Source organism: Pelmatolapia mariae, linkage group LG15 (genome assembly GCF_036321145.2).
Source record: "Pelmatolapia mariae isolate MD_Pm_ZW linkage group LG15, Pm_UMD_F_2, whole genome shotgun sequence".
Taxonomy (NCBI): Eukaryota; Metazoa; Chordata; class Actinopteri; order Cichliformes; family Cichlidae; genus Pelmatolapia; species Pelmatolapia mariae.
Window position 1 is genome coordinate 12,726,376 of NC_086240.1, and position 22,158 is coordinate 12,748,533.

Genomic DNA, 22,158 nt, shown 5'->3' on the forward strand with positions numbered 1-22,158 from the left:
TTCTTATATAGCACTTTGGCTGAATGAGGCATGCAGTGTATTCATACAAGCACTTTTTTCAATGCTCCTTTCTATCGAACATTCACAAACAACCAACCTTGCAATCAGTAGATGACCTCTGAGCTACACCCCATGGCATCCTATTTTTACTGTCACCAAGTAGATGAAATGTGACGCTGCAGCACAAAAAAAATCATTAATTTACTTGACTTGAAACTGCCAATCAGATTTGCTTACTAATACATTCTGGATCGTGTTTATGTGAAGCCCTTCATAGCACTATTTTATGAAAATTTTCAGCACTTCTGTAGAGAAATGAAATATAGAAATGTAAACAAAAAACAGCTTGAACAGATCAGAATGACATAGAAACATCAAACATTTGAATGTCATAAACATCATGAATCAGGCTACGTCCACACGTACCCGGGTATTTTTGAAAACGCAGATTTTTCTATGCGTTTGCACCTTTCGTCCACACGTAAACGGCGTTTTTGGTCACTGAAAACGGAGATTTCTAAAAACTCCGGCCAGGGTGGATATTTTCTAAAACTCCGTTTTTGCATTTACGTGTGGACGAGAAAAACGGAGAAAACGTCAAAGGTGTGCGCCTTTTTTGACGTCACAGTGTGCGCCACGTTGTTGTTGTGTCGGTGAAATTAATTTCTACAATACTGTTACTGTTAATTGTACTCTCTGCAGTGTTTAAATGCTTACATATACACACACAGTTACTGTCCCTCCACACATACGACTCGGTTCTGCTTCTATGCCCCAGCTTTGTTTACTATTTCCCACCGAGGCTTCTAGACTTCTGATTGGCCAACATTTCTACACAGTTAGGAATATAGCGCCACCTGTTGCTTTGGCATGCTCCTAGCAGCGTTTTCCTTCATTTCTGCCTTTACGTGTGGACGGGATTATTTTTTAAAACGAAAACGGAAAATCTCCGTTTTCAAAAATACCCGTGTACGTGTGGACATAGCCTCAGTCTCACACACACACCAAGACACTGAAACTGATGCATACATTTTAAATACAGCATATGCATTACATAGAAATGTGGCATTTGTCAAGAATGTATGAGCAATTTCTAATGAGTTAGGTGGTTAACGTAACAATAAATAAAATTGTCCTGACATTTAGTTGTTAAAATAAATAAATGTTTTGGTAACATCTTCAGTCTGTATTCTGTCTCATCGCACTTCGATGGCAGTCACATTTATACTGGGTGACTGAAGCAGGGGAATAAACCTAAAAAAAAAACCCACACACAATTCAAATTGTGGTGAAGAATGTTGTTCATATTCTCCTACTACAGTGGCACATAATGAGAATGAAATTGCATTCATTATTGAAGCTGGAAGTTGAAACTGCTCCAAAGATGGTGGCTGCAGCCAGTGCTCTGCTAATCAATGCATTAATATTAAAAATCATAAGCAACAGCCAGAGGGGGACTCTCAGCAGTTGCATATTATTGAGTCTTTGTGAGAGAAAAATGACCTACAGGGAAATTTGTGATTTGATGGTGGTGTGATCTAAATATTAGAGATCTCAGAAGACATGTTGAACACTGAAGACAGTATGAAGCCTTAAATTGAAAGCATTCGGTAGAGCCGTAACGACCCTATTACAGATTAGGGTTATTTGGATCGTTCCACTCATGATGAAGAGGGCAGAAGCATTTGTAAGCAATGCACACCTACACTACTGGCTTATTTTGCAGAAATATCATTCATTGTCTGTATTATGTTTTGTATTTTCCTGCAGGTTTGCTCACTTGGGTGAGAGCCAGCACAGAGTGGAGAGAACTGAACACATAAACCCGGCAAACATCATCTGTCTGTGAGTGAAACATATTAATAGAAAAAAAGGGGGAAAAAGCCACATGTACTCAAACTCAATAAACCTGGCTCACGTGTAGTGTATGGTATTGTATTCTTGGTTTGCAGTTGTAAATTACCCCTTTTATAAAGCACTCAACATTTTCACTAGCCTTGGGAGAAGGATTGCACTACTAAGTGGTCTCAGTCGAGGCTTCTAGCTGCGCACTGTTTAATTGTCATATGTTTCTTCACTTCTTTGCATACACGCTATTTCCCAGATAGTCCACTCTTTACCGTAGATGGTGTTTGTTTGGTTTTTTTCCCTTTTTTTTTTTTATCCCTCAGCCAGATTCAAAGTTCAACCACACGTGTGATGGCAATGTGCAGCCATGGAAACGCACAAGATGTTTTTGTCGTGCTGTCTTTTGAGCTGTAAGGCATGCATGCACACACACCTGTGCAAACACATAAATCAGTTTAGAAACAAATTCCTCCTCTACATGCACTTATGATTTTCTTACATGATGGCTTCTTATATCAACATTCACGCCTGCTAGGTTTTGTCTTTTGTGATAGTGCAAAAAACTTGTTTGAACATTCAAACTTATTGATGGTGCTTGCACACCTCCAGTTTTTAGTCTGTTTAAATCGAACTCTGGTGCAGTCCGTTTGTGCTGATTTGAACGCTGTAATCGCATGTAGGTGCGAGCCAAAACAACCACAATAAGACCCTTTGGAGGAGGGGGCCCCTGTGTGGTCCCAAATGAACTCCTTAGCAGTCTGTGATTGTGTGAACTTGATTTGACCCCTTTCCAAACCAACTACCAGGTGTACATTGCAAGTTTGAGCTAAAAAAGACTTCCTGTAGCTACATGTGCTTTGTGTTCTGGGATGCAACAAGGCACAATCGATGTGCTGGGGTCTGTATGCATTAGCAACCATCTGTGACATGAGCAGGAATTCTTCATTTTCTCCAGTAGATCAGAACACAGCACCTTCTTCCTGTATTTACTGCTCGCACCCTAGACATATCTGTCCAATAAGCAGACTGAACATTCTCATGTAATGATATATTTTGGTTTGCTTGCAGTTCACTTGGATTTTTTTCCTGTGTGTAAAGAAACCAAATCATGTGGAAAAGCTACAACTTTGCAAACCCCCTAAAATTACTTACTAATTTTGAATCAAGTAAATACTAATTTTCTTGTCCTGGCAAGAGTAACTATAAATAACTACCACACTCGCCTTTCCAATTTCTGCCTATAACAAATCTCCATTAGTTCAGCACCCAAACTCCTACCCTCCCAAAGCAGAAATCACAAACTGATGTTTTTAATCATGTTTTTATGGATTATACAAACAAGATATGACTTGTTAATTTGTGACGATTGGCAGGCAGAGTCCATACTAACTCGCAGTTGGCTCTAAGACACGGTTTATTTTAGAGATTTCAAATTTTACATATTTAGAAGTTTTGATGCAGAAGTACAGAGAAGATCAGAAAGAGCTGTAATGTGTCTTTCTGGAAAGCATGTGAAAGGATTTTATAGGATACTAAGAGAAGAGCTATGGTACTGTATGAGGAAGTATGTGATGAAATATTTAATTGTGGTGCAGGACACTGAACCCCTTCTTGGCAGTGGTCATGGACAGCCTAGCAGATGAGGTCAGGCAGGAGTCACTGCAGACTGTGATGTTTGCAGACGACATTGTGATTTGCAGTGAGATTAGGGAGGGAGGTGGAAGACATTGTGGAGAGGTGGTGGTGTACGCTGGACAAAAGTGGAATAGCAGCTCCTTGCAGTTGTAGTAAGGTAGTGAGTTTAAATATCTGGAAGGAGAGGTAGTAAAGGTGAATGAGTCAGCTGTCTAACAGACACAAGAGAGGTGAAAAATAGATTGCAGGCAGCAAGGAGTGGGTGGGCTGGGATATGGGATATCTCCGCTCCCATGATTTGAATGTCAAAAGTAATTTGTAACAGAAGGATAGTAGTGAAAGGGAAACGAAAGGTTTGCAAGATTTTAGCGAGACCTGCTATGTTATGTCATTGACAAAAAGACAGGAGGACAGATGGAGGCGCCCAAGTTGAAGAGAGCCTAAGATTTTTGTTGTGAGTGATCAGGATGGACACGATAAGAAATGGTTAGAAGGTGGTAGGGAGACAAAATTGGAGGGAGAAGGTTGAGATGGCTCAGGAGTGCGTAGAGGAGCAACAATGGGTATATTGGTCAAAAGATAGTGAAAGAAAAGAGGAAGACCATAGAGAAAGTTTTTGTATGTACTGAAAGAAATGCAAAGAGTTGGCATTTTACTTTCCATTAAGGTATTCATGACGTATATAAAATAGAAGAATGGTGTACCAGTTGGTCGTCACTTCACTTTCCCAAGGGTAAAACCTTGCTTCAGGAAAATAAAAACACTTTGAGACACATTGATTATTAAGCAAATGTTCCTGAAGGGAAAATGGCTTAGAGACAGCATCAGAGGGAAGTGGTAGTGGTTGTATTGTTCAACAGACATCATAGAAATGATACCTTTTTACAGAATGAAAAACTGCAAAAGTAGGATAAAAATTTCATGAATTAGTTTTCTCGTGTGTGAATGCGTGGGTGAGAGGTGAGGAAGATATTCACTTTCAATCAGTTTTCTAAGAAGACCATGAATGTGACTCGTTATCATTGCCAGTAATTTCCTAGAAAACCAGATCGGTTGTCATTCGGATCGACTACATTTGATGGTCATGTGGAACTGAAGAGGATATGGACAAGAAAAGGTCACTTAGAGGAAGACTGACAGAGGCTGACAAAGACACAGTGGGGACAGTAAATTACAAAGAGGTGAGGTAGTGAATCGGTGTTAGGATGAAAGAGGAGAATAAAAAAAAATGTTTTTCAGTAAACTGAAGCTCAGAACTGTAACACAGCTAAACCTTCCTGGACTAGGAGAATACAGGACACAAGCTGAAATCCTGACATCTTCAGACGTTTGAGTACAAAGTCTGAAGTATACGTCTTTGATTTTAAAACTGCTTTGTTTTTTTTAAAGTTAGTATCTTTAACTAGCCACTTTACGAGATACACCTGTTCAACTGCTTGTTAACACAAATATCTAATCAATCAATCACATGCCAGCCCCTCAGTGCATTTAAGTAAGTAGACATGGTCAAAATGTCCTACTAAACTTAAACTGGGGTGTCTGTGAAGGTTCTCAGTCATCCAGGTCATCTTGGTCTAAGGAGCTTGGAAAGAAAAAAGTGTCTGGACTTCTTTAAGTTGCTTGAAGACGTTTCACCTCTCATCCGAGAAGCTTCTTCAGTTCTAGGGTCAAATGGTGGAGAGTCCCAGATTTAAGCCCTGTGGGAGTATCCCCCCCAAGAGGGACAAAGAACCCCCTATTGATCCTTTACCTAATCACACGAGCCAAAGTGTGGAAACTGGTGTAGGTCACAATCAGCCAAGGTTTCGGGTGAGCTCATTGTGAAACCTAGCCCCACCCTATCATGTGATTTCCTGAGGTCAGATGGCCCAGGATGTGAGTGGGCGTTAAGGCGTCTGGGAAGGGATCTCAAAACTGGATTAAAGATGGCAGACAGCAGGTGTCGTAAACCACCACCTCCTTTCAAAGATGGCCGTTCACAGTGGACATAGATGGCTTCTTTCTGGGACTCCCCACCATTTGACCCTAGAACTGAAGAAGCTTCTCTGATGAGAGGTGAAACGTTTTCAAGCAACTTGAAAAAGTCCAGATGCTTTTTTCTTTCAAAGCTCCTTAGATTAAACTGGAGTGATTTAAGCATGGTTGTTGGTTCCAGACAGACTTGCTGAGTATTTCGGAAACTGCAGATCTTCTGGGATTTTCCCACGCAACCATCTCTAGAGTTTATAGAGAAAAAGGTTCTACAGTTCTTCTTGTTGTTTTCAAAGGTCAGAGGAGAATGGCCAGGCTGCTTCCATCTGATAGAAAGTCAACACTAACTCAGATAACCACTCGTTGCAACCAAGGTATGCTGAAGAGCATCTCTGAACCTTGAGGCAGATATGCAAAAGCAGCAGAAGACCACACCAGGCACTGCAAGGAAGCTGAGGCTACAATTCACATAGGCTCACCAAAAGTGGACAAGGGGAGATTGGAAAAATGTTGTCTGGTTTGATGAGTCTATGGTAGCATTCAGATGATAGGGTCAGAATATGGTGTAAACAACATGAAACCACGGCTCCATCCAGTCTTGTATCAACGGTTCATGCTAGTAGTGGTTGTGCAAAGGCATTAGGGCTTCTTTAAAACCATCTCATTATGTCATGCTGTCGATATGGATGAAAAGTGATTATACATGCACAAGAAAGGTTGCTTTTAAATTCAACTTGGAGGAGGAAAATTCAAGGATGATGAAAGACATGCCTCTGATGTGTCTCTAGTATTTCTTTGGTGTGTGAACTATAGTCTTTTAGTGCAAAATAATAACTCTTTGTAATCATAACCCTAACCCTTTGTGACCGTCTTTAAATGTGACAGTTTCTTGTATGTATCCCTTCTTATAGAACAGGAGAAAAGGTGTAATTTATCTTACAAAAGTGGCAGAAGTATCAATATTTTCTTTTAGGAAATCTCCATCAGCAGGGAATCAAACCTTTTCATCCACGTTGTCTTTCTCTCTGGCCTTTCAGTAGTCCATTAAACCATTGTTGTCATCCTCGTGTCAGGCCCACAGGGTGCCACAGGTGTGTCTGTTGTTGTGCAACAGTGCTATTCTAAGATGTTACAGCACCCCAAACGTGTTGTCACTGTTAGAAGCCTTTTAGTTTGTCACCTCCCTCTATGTTCCTCTATTGATCCATCAGGCTCAGCCAAAGATGACTCAAGTGATGGAGATAAAAATGGAAAAGAAATGAATACTGTGGCCCATTCCTGTTGAGAAACATCAGTGAGGTGTAGAGATTAATGGCCCTCTTTTCTTCCTCTGCTCTCCTCTCACCCCAGCTGGTTAGGACAGATGGCCGCCCACCATGAATCTGGTTTCTAAGGTTTCTTCCCATTAAAATGAACTTTTCGGCACCAGTGTTGCTCATGGGAAGATTGTTTGATTTCTCTCTTCAGTATTGGAAGGTCTTGACCTTAAGCCCTGACTGTACTCCATTGCAAATACGAACACGGAGAGCTGGGGGCTCAATGGCCGAGTAATCATTCCTTTTACACTACTTTCAAGTTCGCCGCCTGAGGCGTATGCGTCGTTGGTGCGCTCTAAATCCTCCACAGACAAATCCACGTGGTGTAAACAAACAATAGGCTGGCACGTGGATATCTGTATGGACCTTCACGCTGATGATGAAATTTCTTTCACTTGGACTGTAGCAGACTCATGTGGAAGGTATAATTGAGGCTTTACTATGCTCTAAAATAAGTTGTCTTATAATAAGGCAAATGTAATGTACAAATTGCAGACATTAAACATGTTATACAGTAATAGTAAGTTCAACAGGCTAGAAGAGTAATTTTGAAGTATTTGAAAACACAAACATATTTACTTGAAATGTTTTCAGTGTTGCTCACATGGTTTGTAGTAGTTTGTAGACACATTACACTTCTGCTTTATATTATGTCTATAGATCCAAAAAGAAAGAAAGAAGAAATCATTATTTTTATGCATAAATAAAATGATTCTAATCAAAATTAACATGTGACTGAAATATTGTGAATACTGTTAAAGTCTGAAAATAACCACATTCCTCCGTATGTTTCCAGTCCATTATTTGATCACTACCATGGTGCTGAAATTGCCAGCTCACAAACAGCTCTTCAAAACATGGCACAGTGGCTTCTGTTTCAGATAGCTTTACATTAAAATTTGAGATTGTGAGGCCATCAACAGCCATGTAAAGGATAAATATTTTTAAAGTCACATTGTACTCTATTGTGTGTTTTTAAAAAATAAAAATAACAAAAAATTGTATTTGATTAGTAGAGGATGAATTAAATTCCCATATTATTATTATTTTTTTGGAAGTGTAAATTCTGGTGCTCTTTACACCAGAATTTACAAATTTCTTACTTGTTTAACTCATTTCAGCACTATTCATGTGACAATGTATTAGGGCTACTGAAAGTTTAAAAAAATATTTTCATAATGACAGTTTTGCAAGGAAATAATAGCAAATTTAAGAGGATAAAAGTGGCAAATGTATGAAAAAAAATCACAAATTTACAAGGAAAATATATCTGACCAGGGTCAGTAACCAATACTGCTTTTCATTATTAAGTTAGAAAGAAATGCACATATTTAAACTGCCAGCATCAATATCTCATAAGAACTTTATTTGAACACCAGCACCACCTCTTTCCTGTCGTATTAAGTCACACTGCAAACTGCGAAGTTCATTTTCAATAGAACAAATTGTCCTCCAACCTCTACTAACAGCACTGGTGTCTTTGTGTAGCAGGCTGTGAAACAAGTGAGACTTGCTGGAGTCAGATCTCTCCAGCAAGTCTCAGGTGTGTGTGTGTGTGTGTGTGTGTGTGTAAAATCCACTCAAAGTTCTGATGAACCTGTGCCACAGGATTCACTACTCCTCCTGCTGCATTGGTCAGATTTTAATCAAACTTACACACAGTAATCTTCACGGGGCTTTTCGCCCAGATTGCACTAAAGGTCACGGTCATATTTGTTATTTTATGGGCAATAACCAGTGAATTGTAATGGATTGCGGTTTCTCAGTTTATGATGAATGAATGCATCAGTCAGTAGTTTTCATTTTCAGCATTTTGCAATAAAAAGCCCCAAAACAAAAATGCAATTTGTTTTCTCAACTTGGCCTAGAGATATTTTTTACCTTCAGCACTACTGACTAGTCTGTGTAATTAAGGATTCTTACACAGCAGCCTGGGGGGGGGGAAGCAAAAAAAAAAATTTATAAAACATTTACTCTATGGCTACAACGTCCTCCGCAATGATGCCATGAGCTCATAATTTGTCTCAAGGCTTCTGAGAGCCTCCGCTGTGCCTTTGAAAACTGCCCATCATGAGGCAGGTGCCATTTGAAATGCAGCCATGTGTCTAAACAGCCTCTCACTCAGGCCTCAGCTGCTGTTGGAAGCCTAACTGAATAGATGACTTGACAAGCACGCAGTTGATAATTCACCCAGAAGATGGTAAGACATGCTTTAAAGTCTAGTTTTTGGAAAATATGAGTAATACTGCTGTAAAAGCACTCATCTTCACCCTCCTCGTGTTGTTTCCACCTCTCAGCAGCAGTTTACAGTCTTTTGTTGGCTCAAACAAACTCCTTTCCACCTCTCGTTTTTGCCTTGTCTTAAGCCACGTGATTTGCCTAAAGTTAATGTATATGGTGATACACCAATCACACATGCTTCTCCCCCATTTTTCTTTTCCCTTTCTCTCAGAGAGCCAGTGTCCCACTTCCCAGAGGACAGCATCTACGCAGTTTCACCCCCACAGGTGGACAAAAACAGCCGGGACGTGTTTGAGAGCCATGTGATGACCGGTCAGGGTCAGGTGAGGGCGTTGTGCCGAGAGGACATGTTGATGTACAGGGAATACATCAAAAACAGATACATGTGAGACACGGATAACACAGACTGGATCTCTGTTACCAGTGTGAATGGGAAGCATGATCAGCTGCTGAAGATGTTTCATCCTCATGAATCATGTTTGCTACTACAAACAAAGGCAAAATAAAATGTTCTTCTATTAGAAAATGTGGGTTTTTTTTCTATGGTAAAGGCTGTAACACTGCATGAGAACTCCACATGACCTGTACTTGAACTGAATTACATCTGAAGAAAGTTTTTTTATTTTTTTATTTTTTTTTTTTTTAAGAAAGTCTTTTTATTTTTTGCGTTTGCAAAAGCGTCAGTTAAAATTGAAATACTTTGATTTATCATTCCAAACTGTGCACACATTAAACTGCATCACAGACTGGAGTTCAGGGGTTTGAAAGAGTCGGGCACTTACAAGCCGGTTATTATAGTCTGTGAGGTCAGTACACGTTCATGTTCCTTTTTTAAAAAATCAGCAACCTGGAAATTTCTCCTCCTCAGATGTGTTGCATTCCTTTTGTTAAACAGTTTAAGCTTTACCATTTTTAAAGTGCCTGTTGAGATTTTTTTGCATTATTTAAAAAAAATAGGGTTTTTTGTCCTGTATTGAAGAGTGCACTGGTTAATTTAAATAAACTGTGTCTTCTTTTGTTGTTAATGAGCTGTACAGACGTAGCAGTGATAGCTTGATATTTGATTTGTTTTTGGTTTTTTCAAACCTTGCCACCAGTTTACAAAGTCGCACACTAATTTATGTTGTATAAATGCTCAGATCAGATAATCATTGTGTACATTAGTTCTACAATAAAATTGTATTTAGTAACAAAGTAACTGTGTGACAGAATGTTATTTGAGTTTTTGTTTTGTTTTTTTGCTTTTCCACTTTTTCTATTGGATGCCAGAGCTTTTATTGCTATCTTACTTCACTCTTTGTACAGGTAGAAACTACAGTACCATACAAGTTGTTTTGAACAATAGTTTTTTGAGAAGGTCTTTTAAAGTCCTCCTTTTGACCTTGGTTACATATTCACTCATTTTCAGGCCAGTCCATGCACCTGACTGCTTTCATCAATCAAGCCATCCTCATTCAAATACCAAAGATAACAGTCTGGGTTTGTGATTCCCAAAGAACTATTTCACTCATCGGTGTTGGAGCATATGATAAAGAAATGATGGGTGGCTCAACACTTTTGCACAGTACTGTAACGCTGCTGCTTTCACGTGGCCTTTTGTAAGTGTTCCTACTCTCCTGTACTGACTTCTTCTTGGTTATTTTTCCCCCATCTTGCACGGCCTTTGCCATTTTTCTGTCTCACTCTGTTTTCACTCTCTGCTCACACCCTTTTAGCGCTCAGCCTTTGACTGCGGGTGTCAAAAAAATGGCAAATGTGATGAAGAACGACTTCTCAGCAATGCACATACACATTCAGTAAATGTACTGACTGGCCACTGGTCTCAGCATCACTGCCTCGTGAGTCTGTGAATAGGGGAGGAGGTGCCGGCTGTCTCAGCATGTGATGTGACAAAGAAAGCAGAGGAATTAAAGGAGAAAAATATTTTCTTCTGTATTTTAAGAAATAAACGAGGAGGAGGAGAGGAAGGATGTATCTTCAGTATCTGCACACCTTGCACCGGTGCACTGGGAATTGTTAAATAGCAATTGTTAAATGCTATAAATATCCATGATACAGTCCGATGATGACACATCCCACCTTGCAGCAGACTCGTGGCTCTTTGGAGTCTTTTCACATTGTTGGTGGTTGCCTTCACGAGACCACAAGAGGGGCATGAGGGAGGCTTTGTCCTTACCTGCAATGCTACAGTGTCACTGGGTTTTGCTAAGAATAACAGCTGTGTAAAGTTTATTTTAAAAAGTGTTCATGCTTTATTTTTTTTATACACTCAACAGTTTTTGTCCTGAGTATTATGTGCTTTATAAAGATTCTACATTCCCTGAACTTTTTAGTTTTACGAATTTGTAATTCAAGGCCAACAGATATGTGAAGGCTTTATATGCGTGGCAGTGAATCCTCACAGATCTCGTGCAGGCATGTTAGTTTTAAAAAAATGCTTTGATGTGAATACGTTTTGCCTTTAAAACAGAATTCTTGCCTGTTCCTTTGTTGAAAGTTCAAAATCTGCACTATCTATAGCTGTCTAAGAGACAGTTGTCCTTAGACAACTATAGACATGAACTATAGACTGTAATATTTAAAAAAAAAAAAAAAAAAAATGTTGATAGCCATATCCATCTAGGCCCCTCTGAGATTAGGCATGACCAAATATCTAGACAAAAGGGCTATGGGAAGTTGTTAGCCAGTGCCAAGTAGCAACTTCCAGACCTGAAAATGGCAGCTACAGGCTTGATCGTAAAGTTGATCCTCGTAGGCTCCCATATTAAAATGCACAACAGCGTTAAAAAGCCAGGCCTTAGTCTCTGTGGATAGTTTCCCTTTTGCCTTCAGAACTGCAGCACATCCACGATGCCAATTTCCTGTTCCACCACATCCCAAAGGTGCTCTTCTGGATTGAGATGAGGTGACTGTGGAGGCAATCACTGTTCTTTTTTTTTAGTTACTTTGCACGTTCTCCCTGTGTTTGTGTTTGGGCCCTCTGGCTTCCTCCCACAGTCTAAAAACGTGCAGTAGGTAGGGTTAGGTTAATTGGTGATTTCAAATTGCCTACAGGTGTGAGAGTGAGTGTGAATGGCTGCCTGTCTCTCTGTGTTAGCCCTGCAACAGACTGGCATTGTGCTCTCTTTTCTAAATTTAATATCTTCTGGCTGCAAAGAACCAACATGGCGGTGGCTGATACCTATTGATGAGACTTAAAAATATAGTGCGCTGACATCACGGTGGCTGTTTTAGTTACAGTCTATGACGAAGGCTAGTGCTGACTAAATAGCTTTATTAGCCATTAGCAACATTCACTAGCAAAATAACAGGAATGAAACAACATGAAGAGCTGACTCAGTCTACTGAAGTCTAAACAAGAAAAATAGCACGCACCTAATTTTTTAACCACTTTATTTACGCACAACTTTAAATCTGAATACAGCCTCAGGGGTTGAGTTATACAATGCCAGTTCTGAAAATGATGTAATCATAATCCAATCAAAAGTTAAAATAAATGTATTTGCAAATTGCATAACAGTTTAACAGTAGAACATAAAACACATCAGATAAACTGATGAAATGAACAGTTTTACCAAAAAATAAATTAATATAGGCAATTTGAATTTCACAACAGCAATGTTTCAGCACAGGGCCATGCTTACTGCTGTGTAACATCATCTCTTTTTAAACAGCAGTCTATAAACATCTGGGAACTGCGGAGATCACCTGCTGGAATTTTGAGACAGGAAAGTTGTCCCATTTTTGTTTGATATAAGATTCTAGCTGCTCAACAATCCTTTGTCTTCACTTGTCGTATTTTTCATTTCACAATACTGCAAATGTTTTTCAGTGAAAGATCTGGGTTGGGGCAGCCGTGTTCAGCACCCAGACTCTACTCCTACAAAGCCATGCTGTTTTAACAAATACAGTATGTGGTTTAACATTGTCTTGCTGAAGCATGCAAGGCCTTCTCTGAAAAAGATGTCATCTGGATGGGAGGATATGTTGCACTAATACCTCTATATACCTTTTAGTATTGATGGTGCCTTTCCAGATGTGCAAGCTGACAATTCCATAGGCATAAATGCAACCCGACACCATTAGAGATGTAGAGTTTGGAAGTAAGAGCTGATAGCGAGCCAAATCATCTCTCTCCTCTTTAGTCTGGGCAAAATTATCTGTATAGACGAAAAGTGGCCTCACCAATATTGTGGAGCCCAAAACATTATCGAAGGGTCCAGTCCAAACCACAGGATTGGATTTGTACCACTAGTTTGAAACTATGTACCAAGAAGTAAAAGGGAAGCAGAAATGTTATTGAAACAAATGCTTCAGGGACATTTGATTTTTTATTAAAGTTAATATTAAACGTTAACCAAATGCTTATTTGAAACAGTAAGAAAACAACCGATAAATTTGCTCATTCCATTTTTTAAAAGCGGGAGCACTCTGATTTATGGTTTAATGCAGTGTTTACAGTTCATCTGATTAGGACCATTAGCAACACGTAATTACCGTAACATGAAGGTCATGTTGACATCTCCAGAGAAACAGGTACAGAGTGGCAGGTCAGCCATCTTTATCTGATATGTGGGAGATTTTGTTTGAGTTAGAGCCTGTGAGTAAAGGTTGTATCTGTTTTTCTTGTCAGAACTAGGTCAAGTTTACGAGTAAATTGAGGTGTTACATCCCTGCAGTGTCACCCTTCATCTGTGACAGTTTTATCCCTGTTTTCTATCAGCGCCTCACCTCCTATTTCCACTTATCTCCCTCCAGCCAAATGTCTTATCGGCCTTTTTAACCACGACTCATTTAAATTCAGTCCATCACCCATGCTTTTCTTGCATGTTTTTTTTTTTAATTTCCCTTTGTTAATGACCTTTTCTCATCTTTTTTTCTTTTCTCTCCTCAGCTTACCTCACATGATGTAAGTGAATATTATTACAAGGGCCTTGCATTGAGGCCTGAGTCACTGCGTGTGCCTGTGCGTTTGTGTACGTACGAGCATGTGCGATCAGGAGCGTGCTTTTTAAAATGAGAGCACGGCTGTTTGCCTCCTCGAGCCGGAGGGAGGGAGGGGGGGCTGCCTACGGTTAACATTTGTTTCCTGAAAGGAGCTGTTTTGAAGGCTTTTTATGTAAAGCCCTGTTTTTTTCCCCATGTTTTTACGTCCCTAATAGCAGGTGTCTCATTACACTGAAACCTCTCAGCACACATGGGTGGGGGGTAAATAAAAGCATGATATTTTTTTGAGAAGTATATTCCTGGTAGTTATCCCAAAATAGACCAAAGGTTCAGCTGCTTGATGCCTCTATCTGTGGTATTTCAATTATTTTCTGGAGGCAAAGAAAATAATCCAAAATTATTTTGAGATTTGTTTTGTTGTTGTTGCTGGTCTCATGTGTTGTTGGGTATCTGCCTTGGTCTTTGACATGAGTCACTAGGCACTTCATGTGACTGCTTAGCTTATGAATGAGAACACCCCCACCCAGCCCCCAGTCCACTGACAAAAGGTGGCCAAACAGCTGTTGCCTGGAAACCAAAACTGGTTACCATATTGCTATGCTGTGCTGCCATGAATCTCCCCCTACTTTTCCTTGTCGCTCAGCATTTCGCCCATTGTCATTTAGTTTTTAGTTGAAATGTAAGTCATATATTCACGAATATCTCATTTGGGTAAAATTCAAATCATTGATTCAGTTCTGTAAAAACATTGCCAACTGGAAGTCTCTTTTCGGTGTCTGTTTTTGTGTGTGTTTGTTTTGTTATTTGAACGTTTTATTCAGTGCGTGATGGTCACTCTTCTTTAGTTTTTGCTGTTTCAAAACAGAAGAATTGATGTTATTTCTAAGTACTTTCAACAGGTTTCTGAAGCATATAACAAACAAAAACGATGGTCAGAGGTAAGTATGAAAAACATGACTGAATTCAAAGTGATGGCGATGGCTGCACCAAATGATTAAAGGAGTAAGAGCAGCACTCTCGGCACCTATAACAGTACAGTATTACAAAATGTTCGTTCCCAACTTTGGCCCATCACACCCACTGTGGAAAATGGTGTGACTTTTAAGCAGAGCGCACAGATGCTCACAAAAAACTAAGGAGGATCTGTTTCTGCTGTAAATACACAAACACATACAAGGTGCTGAAATGAGATGATAAATCTACAATTCCCACACTGCAAACCCCAAGAAACTAGCAGAACTACTAAAATAAGGCAGTTGATTGCCTTCATGTGCTTAAGCTGATAATCTTCCAAGTCAAACATTACAAGAAATATAATGTTTGGATTTACTGTATGTAAATGCTAACTAAAATTAAATGAAATTGCTTTTAATGGCTGGATGGATGGATCGCGTGGTTTTATTCTTAGTGTTGCTTACTGAAATCCCATTACTTCTGCCAAGAACTGTACCTTCTCAAAATAAATACTACAGTTACTGACAAAAAAAACAAAAAATGGAATGCTGTGTGAATGTAAATAAAAACATAATCTCATAAACGTATATTTTACTCACAACAGAACATAGAAAACAAATCAAACGTTTGAAGTGATAAAATTAAACATTTCAGGAAAAAGATTGATAAAAAGTTGGGACAGGAGCAACAAAATGTTGGCAAAAGTAAGTGTAAGGTTCTGAAAAGAAAATTGCAGGAGGAACTAATCAGTAACCTGAATGGGTATAAAAAGAGCATCTTAGAGAGGCAGAGCTTCTCAGAAGTAAAGCTGGCTAGAGGTTCACAGATCTACAAAAACAGCCTGTTTCTTCAAATTTTGGAACAATTTTTAAATAATGTTCTCCTTTGAATATCTACAATACGTAATATCATCAAAAATATCCAGAGAATTAATATTAATCAATACTTGTCAGGTGCCACTGCATTAAAAACAGGCATGAGTCTGCCATGGAAATGACTGCATGGGCTCGGGAACACTTTTAGATATCACTGTTTGTGAAGGCAGACCACAAATGCAGACTAAACCTCTGTCGTGTGAACACGATCCAGGAATAATGCCCTTCTTCTCAGGATGAAAGTTAATTTAAAATGAACTGAAGTAAAGTGGAAAATTGTTCTGTGGTCAGATGAATCGAAATGTAAAATTCTTTTTGGGAAACACGGACACCATGTCCCCAGATTAAAGTGGAAAGGGATCATCCAGCTTGTTATCAGCACTCACCTAAAAAGCCCGCATCTCTGATCGTACATTAGTGCTTATGGACTTTGCAGCTTGCGCATCTGGAAAGGCACCATCAATGCTGAAACGTATATTCAGGTTTTTTATACAGATTACGTTTTTGTTTTGTTTTTACAGAGGAGGCCTTGCATGCTTCGGCAAGGCAATAATAAACTGTATACTGCATCTATTATGACACCAGAGCTTCATAAAAGAAGACTCTGGATGCTGAACTGGCCTTTCGTCGAGCTTTTTAGAATTTTCTTTCTATAGGCTCAGGTAAGGAGAGCGTGCAAGAACCTGCAGGAGGCTCGATGAGAGAGAGACGGAGACGTGCAAAGTCTCTCTCTCTCTCTCTCTCTCTCTCTCTCTCTCCCCCGCCCGTGACGTTACTCCGTTTTAAAGCCACCCTCGATCGTCCCCTCCGGTCCTCCTCCTCCTTCTCGCATTCACCTTCCTCACCGAGCTCAACATCAGCCAATGCTTCACGGCACTCCTACCCTGCGTGTCTATCCCATGCGTGGGAAGCACAGCAAAAACGAGGGCTTCACTTGAGAGAGTGAAAAGAAGCGATCGACGGAAAAGCGGGAATCGTTTCATCAGTTTTCATTGCTGAGTTTACCTTTTCGGAGGAAGCGGCTCCTGATATCAGCGAAAATCTCTGGTTTTTATCACGGTGGTAGGTATTCTCAACTTTTCAGAAAAAAATCGTAGAATCGAAAAAAAAAAACAGGTTTATAGACTGTTTATTTGATAAGACTGATTTTATAAATGGCGTTTGTCTCTTTAGAGTTTTATGTGGTAAGAGCTACTGTGATTTCAGGACCACGGAGAGCTCTCAGGGCACCTTTAGTGGAACTTTCAAAAGGAAAATCTGCCCACAGCTATTTTTTATTCATTTATAAATTAATATTATACTACTACTTACTTTTACCGGTTTCTCTGAATACTGGACATTGTATCATTCAAAGTTATTACTGATTCTATATATGAGTTTTTATGTCTATATTATGCATTTGATATGTGAAAACAAATAGAAGTTGTATGCTGGAAGACAGCAAGAATTGTTCTTGTTTCCCTTAGAGAAGGTTTAAGCTTTGTATGTAATTTTTTGTAAGTTATTTTTAAAAGTTACTTGAAAACTTACTACTCCACCTTGCTGTCTCATAACAAGACTTGTCCTTTGGTCTCCTCATATAATTCAAGCTAAAAGGCACATTCACCTTAAAAAAGACCCTTTTTAATTAACAAAGCAATCTTCTTGTTCTCCTGCTGCCAACAGGACAGAGAGACGGCATCGTGGAGCTATGAATGAGTCGCTGGTGGTGAACGACTCTTCTGCGACTCCTGCATCAGGAGAAGCTCTCCCGTGGATAGAGGCTGAGTCTTCGGACCGGAACGGCAGCCTGGAATTCTCCACCGCCGCATTAGATTTCCCTATCAACCCATGGGACATCATGCTCTGTATGTCAGGCACCGTGATCGCCTGTGAGAACGCCATAGTGGTAGCAATCATCTTCTACACGCCCACACTGAGGACTCCCATGTTTGTGCTGATCGGGAGCCTGGCCACAGCCGACCTGCTGGCCGGCATGGGATTAATCCTGAACTTTGTGTTTCAGTACGTGATCTCCTCTGAGACTATCAGCCTTATCACTGTAGGCTTTTTAGTGGCCTCCTTCACTGCATCCATCAGCAGCCTCTTAGCCATTACGGTAGACCGCTACTTCTCCCTCTATAATGCCCTGACATACTTCTCAGAGAAAACACTGCAGTACGTTCACTTGATGTTAGTGGGCACCTGGGGGGTGTCTCTGTTCCTGGGCTTGCTGCCGGTGCTCGGCTGGAACTGCCTGGGTGAGCCGGCCTCCTGCAGCATTGTCCGCCCTCTGACCCGGAGCAACGTCATGCTCTTGGCCACCTCCTTCTTTGCCATCTTTGTGCTTATGCTGACCCTTTACTTCAAGATCTGCAAGATCGTGTGCCACCACGCCCACCAGATCGCCCTCCAACAGCACTTTTTTGCCACTTCGCATTATGTCGCCACCAAGAAAGGGGTGTCCACTTTGGCCATCATCTTGGGGACTTTTGGTGCCAGCTGGCTTCCCTTTGCCATCTACTGTCTCGTGGGTGAGAGGGATTATCCATCAGTGTACACCTATGCTACGCTGCTGCCGGCCACCTACAACTCCATGATCAACCCCATCATCTACGCCTACAGAAACGCCGAGATCCAGCGCTCCATCTACATGCTTCTCTGTGGCTGCTTTCAAGCCAACGGAGCTTATCGGTCCAGGTCACCGAGTGAGGTCTAAAAAAGGTGCTACAGCTTGCTGCGTGTGTGTATCTGTGTGTATATGTGTGTGTGTGTGTGTGAGAGAGAGAAAGAGAGAGAGCATGCATGTGTGTGCGTTAAAGGCCGAGCAAAAAGACAAACCCAGTAATCATCGACAATCTGCTTACAGTTGACAGTGAATGCTTTAAAAAAAAAAAACAAAGCAAGCGTGATGTTCGAAATGTGTCTCTCATGCATACTGTGTCTGCACTTTATTAGCCTATGTCTCAACACAAGTTAGGGGGAGAGTTTGGAAATGCTGTGAACAAGAAACTTTGTTCTTTTTTGGGGTTTTTTTTAAGACAAAGCAAACCTGTGAATGTACTTAAGTGGAAAAAATAGGAATGGAAATCTTGCACTTTATTCAATGTTTTTTTCGAATGCCAAAGCAGTATTGTATAGCCCTTAATGTGTTAAGCATTTGAACCTGTGAGTAACCTTGTGCCATTTTTCTATTTTGTATTGTACTGTCTTTGATGTCCATTTTGTACAAGAGGAATAAAGGGATAAAATCAAGTGGTGGCTCAAGTATGTGATCCATATTGCTGCACTTTCTCTGTGTGTGTGTGTGTGTGTGTGTGTATTACACACAATGTTTTCTTTTCTTTTTGTTTTTTACATCCTAGTACCATCCAAGTACCTTGTTCTAGTTCAAACCTAGACACATATGATTGCTTGCTCAGTTTTGCGTGTCATATATGTGTGCTTGTAAGACAGTGAGTAGCTAAGAAAAACCTAGAGGTACCACAAACGTGTGAAAACATGAGCCACGTGATCCTGGCTACTTAGCTGTGATTGCCTCCCCTCCAGCTTTAGCAGGTGAGACATCAGGCTGCGGAAGTCAAATTAGCATTTCTTTCACGTAATTTACTAACCCCTACGTAACATTCGCAGCCCCTGCTGGCCTTGGTATGCGTTTGCATTGAAAATATATGATGCACTCTTTCTGGGTAGCGCAGGAAATGAGAAAGGTTGTCTGGACCTTATCTTGCTTCATCCCATCGACATCTCTAGTTATGATTCAAGAGTAGAGCAGCTGAATGCACGTGTACGGGTGTGTGACAAAGTGAGAAGAATGATCATAATGGGTCTGTGTCACTTGTTAAACACAAAGTAAACCCGGCAGCCTGCGTAGCGACTGATGCAGCCGTTTATCTGCCAGCCTGTCTGTGGCTTTCAGGGAGCCTCGCAGGAATGAAGATAACTTTGTAGACCAGGAGACTTAAGCTTTTCTCCTCTCCTTCAATAACTTCTTCTTCCACATCCTGCTTCTACACAATACTTCACATTCCTTACTTTTTCTTACTTGAAAATACAGAATATACAGCATGCAATACCCAGCTTTAACCTAGGTGAAAGCTACTTTGATGACGGCATCATTAGTTCTTTAAAATGAAATTACTGAGCATTGAAACACTATTTAATTACTGAGAACAAATCTACATGCACAGTGAAATCTTTAATAAATTCAAAAATACAAGCTCTAATTAATGCTGACCAGCATGCCAGTAAAATGAAATGATTGGAAGATTAGAGCTCTAGAACTGACTCGATAGTTGTAAGCGCTGTATCTTTGCAACTAACTTGTACCTGCAGAAGATGCTTGAAATCTCAAAAGCTTCATGTCAGGCTGAGCTTCTCCTGTCGAGAGACCTTGGACAACTTTATCACATCAGTGGCACCAAGGTGCAATCTAATCTGTGCAATCAGGCACGGAGCGTTTCTTAGTAGGGGTTTGTCCTCAACACATGTCATCACAAGTGAACATTTCTCTGTGTGCCCGTTAAGCCTGCTCTTCTGGAAACTGCAGAATCTAATGGTAGTGCCTTTTCCTAAGATATACTTTATATACACAACTCACTGTGAGTAATGTATAGTATACCTTTCATCTTCATGGATGTTGGCCTCTGTGCTTTAGAGTCTCCTGTTGTTGGCAGAGGCATTCATAGAAGCAGTGTTGGGGAGTAACGGAATACATGTACCGCCGTTACGTATTTAAAATACAAAATATGAGTAACTGTATTCCGTTACAGTTACCGTTTAAAAAGGTGGTATTTAGAATACAGTTACTTTGTTGAAATAAATGGATTACACGGCGGTATTTTTCTGTTTCATATTGTCGCGGGTCAGGACTGTTTGGGTTTTGTTTGCGCTGTTGTTCTGTTGTTCCAGGCGGCAGCGTTACGGTTGCCATGGTTACAGGGCGACGCTCTCTCTGCAACTGTGTGTTTCCTGGGTGAGAGAGCGCCTTTTTGTTGTTGTTGTTGTGCTAAGCTAATAGGCAGAATGCTACAGGCATCCACTAAAGAATGTAGCCTCATGGGCAGTGTAGTCCGTGCTGCAGGGAGAATGGACTGCCATACCCGTTATGTGTCTGTGAGCGCGAGGAGGGAGAAAAAGGAGAGTGGAAAAGTACTAGCTGTCATCGAGCAGAAAGGAAGCATGTAAATATAATAATAACCACTGCAGCCAAGAAGAGTGCCTGACGAGCCCAGTTGTAAGTAAGCTATTAAGACTCGACTGTACACCGTGTTCGTGTTTTCCTCCGAAACAATAAGTTCCGTTGGAGCAGCCTTTCAACGCCTCTTTCTGTCTCAAACTTGACCCAGACAACAAAGTAAAGCTATTTTTCGACTATGAGCCCGACACAGAACCCGACGTATTAGCCAGAGGTCCCTTTACTACGATTCGGAGCCGCGGACCTTCAGTAATAGTAATAAATCACACAGCAATAGTACATTCATGTAGTTGTAAAAGCATGATAATATATTAAGTAATCCAAAGTATTCAGAATACGTTACTCTCATTGAGTAACGTAACGGAATACGTTACAAAATACATTTTGGGGCATGTATTCTGTAATCTGTAGTGGAATACATTTTAAAAGTAACCTTCCCAACACTGCATAGAAGCCATTTATTGTTTTTGCTGATCTTCTCCGAGAAGTCCACAGACAGCCCACCAAATAAAGTCACTGTTCCCACCGCAGCTAAATTCTACAGTTTCGTGATGAAACACTTAAACACCCACATTGCCGATAAATCATTGCAGCATCAGCTTAGTTTAATTATTCGGTTCTGCAGTAGTCATGGTAACCAGCATGACCGAGAAGGCCACTGAGCAGGTGGGCCTATTCAGGTCACACTTTAGGAAACGCTTCTCGTGTCTCATTGAAACGAAAAACCAGTCATTCAGCAGCTCGTGCAGCTAGTTTTAAACCATCATGGTACTCGAAAACTGCAGAAAAAACAGAAATGTGTTGAGGATATTTCGAGCTCAGAGTCTGCCATAGGGTGAGAGGCAGGGTATCCCCTGGACAGGTCACCATTGTCTCACAGGGCTAGTACAAACAACCATTCACACCTATTGGCACTTTAACTGCATGTCTTTGGACTGTGGGAGGAAGCCAGATTACCCAGAGAAAACCCACACAGGCACAGGGAGAACATGCAAACTCCAGATGGTGGATCTGAACCCAGGAACTTCTTGTTGTGAGGCAAAGAGTGATAACCACTGCCCACCTTTGCAACAGGAAGTCATTAATTCAGTTTATTTTTTTCCAGACAGAATTTGTTTGACTTTTTTTTGTTCTTGTTGTTGTTTGTGTTTTTAAATGTCTGCACCAGATTCAAGATGTCAGAACATATTTGTGT

The 22,158-nt window shown here is 40.5% G+C and overlaps 2 protein-coding genes across 3 annotated transcripts in view; both read left to right on the top strand.

The window, feature by feature from the left end:
* The window catches only part of fig4a (FIG4 phosphoinositide 5-phosphatase a), a 62,811-nt gene extending 52,645 nt beyond the window's left edge, over positions 1-10,166 (top strand). For both annotated transcript variants that reach the window (XM_063495178.1, XM_063495179.1), the window contains exons 23-24: positions 1,771-1,845; positions 9,223-10,166. In XM_063495178.1, coding sequence (XP_063351248.1) covers positions 1,771-1,845; positions 9,223-9,400 — 253 coding nt within the window. In that variant the 3' untranslated portion in view covers positions 9,401-10,166. The remainder of the gene's footprint in view (positions 1-1,770; positions 1,846-9,222) is intronic.
* A 6,454-nt stretch (positions 10,167-16,620) lies between these two features.
* On the top strand, positions 16,621-18,989 carry LOC134643014 (G-protein coupled receptor 6). Its single transcript, XM_063495182.1, has 2 exons — positions 16,621-16,849; positions 17,453-18,989. Exon 2 carries the CDS (start codon positions 17,478-17,480, stop codon positions 18,483-18,485), a length of 1,008 nt encoding a protein of 335 aa, XP_063351252.1. The 5' UTR covers positions 16,621-16,849; positions 17,453-17,477; the 3' UTR covers positions 18,486-18,989.
* Positions 18,990-22,158: the final 3,169 nt, after the last annotated feature.

Excerpts from the sequence above, each read along its gene's own strand:
- LOC134643014 (XM_063495182.1), top strand. The coding sequence starts at position 17,478 with ATGAATGAGTCGCTGGTGGTGAACGACTCTTCTGCGACTCCTGCATCA.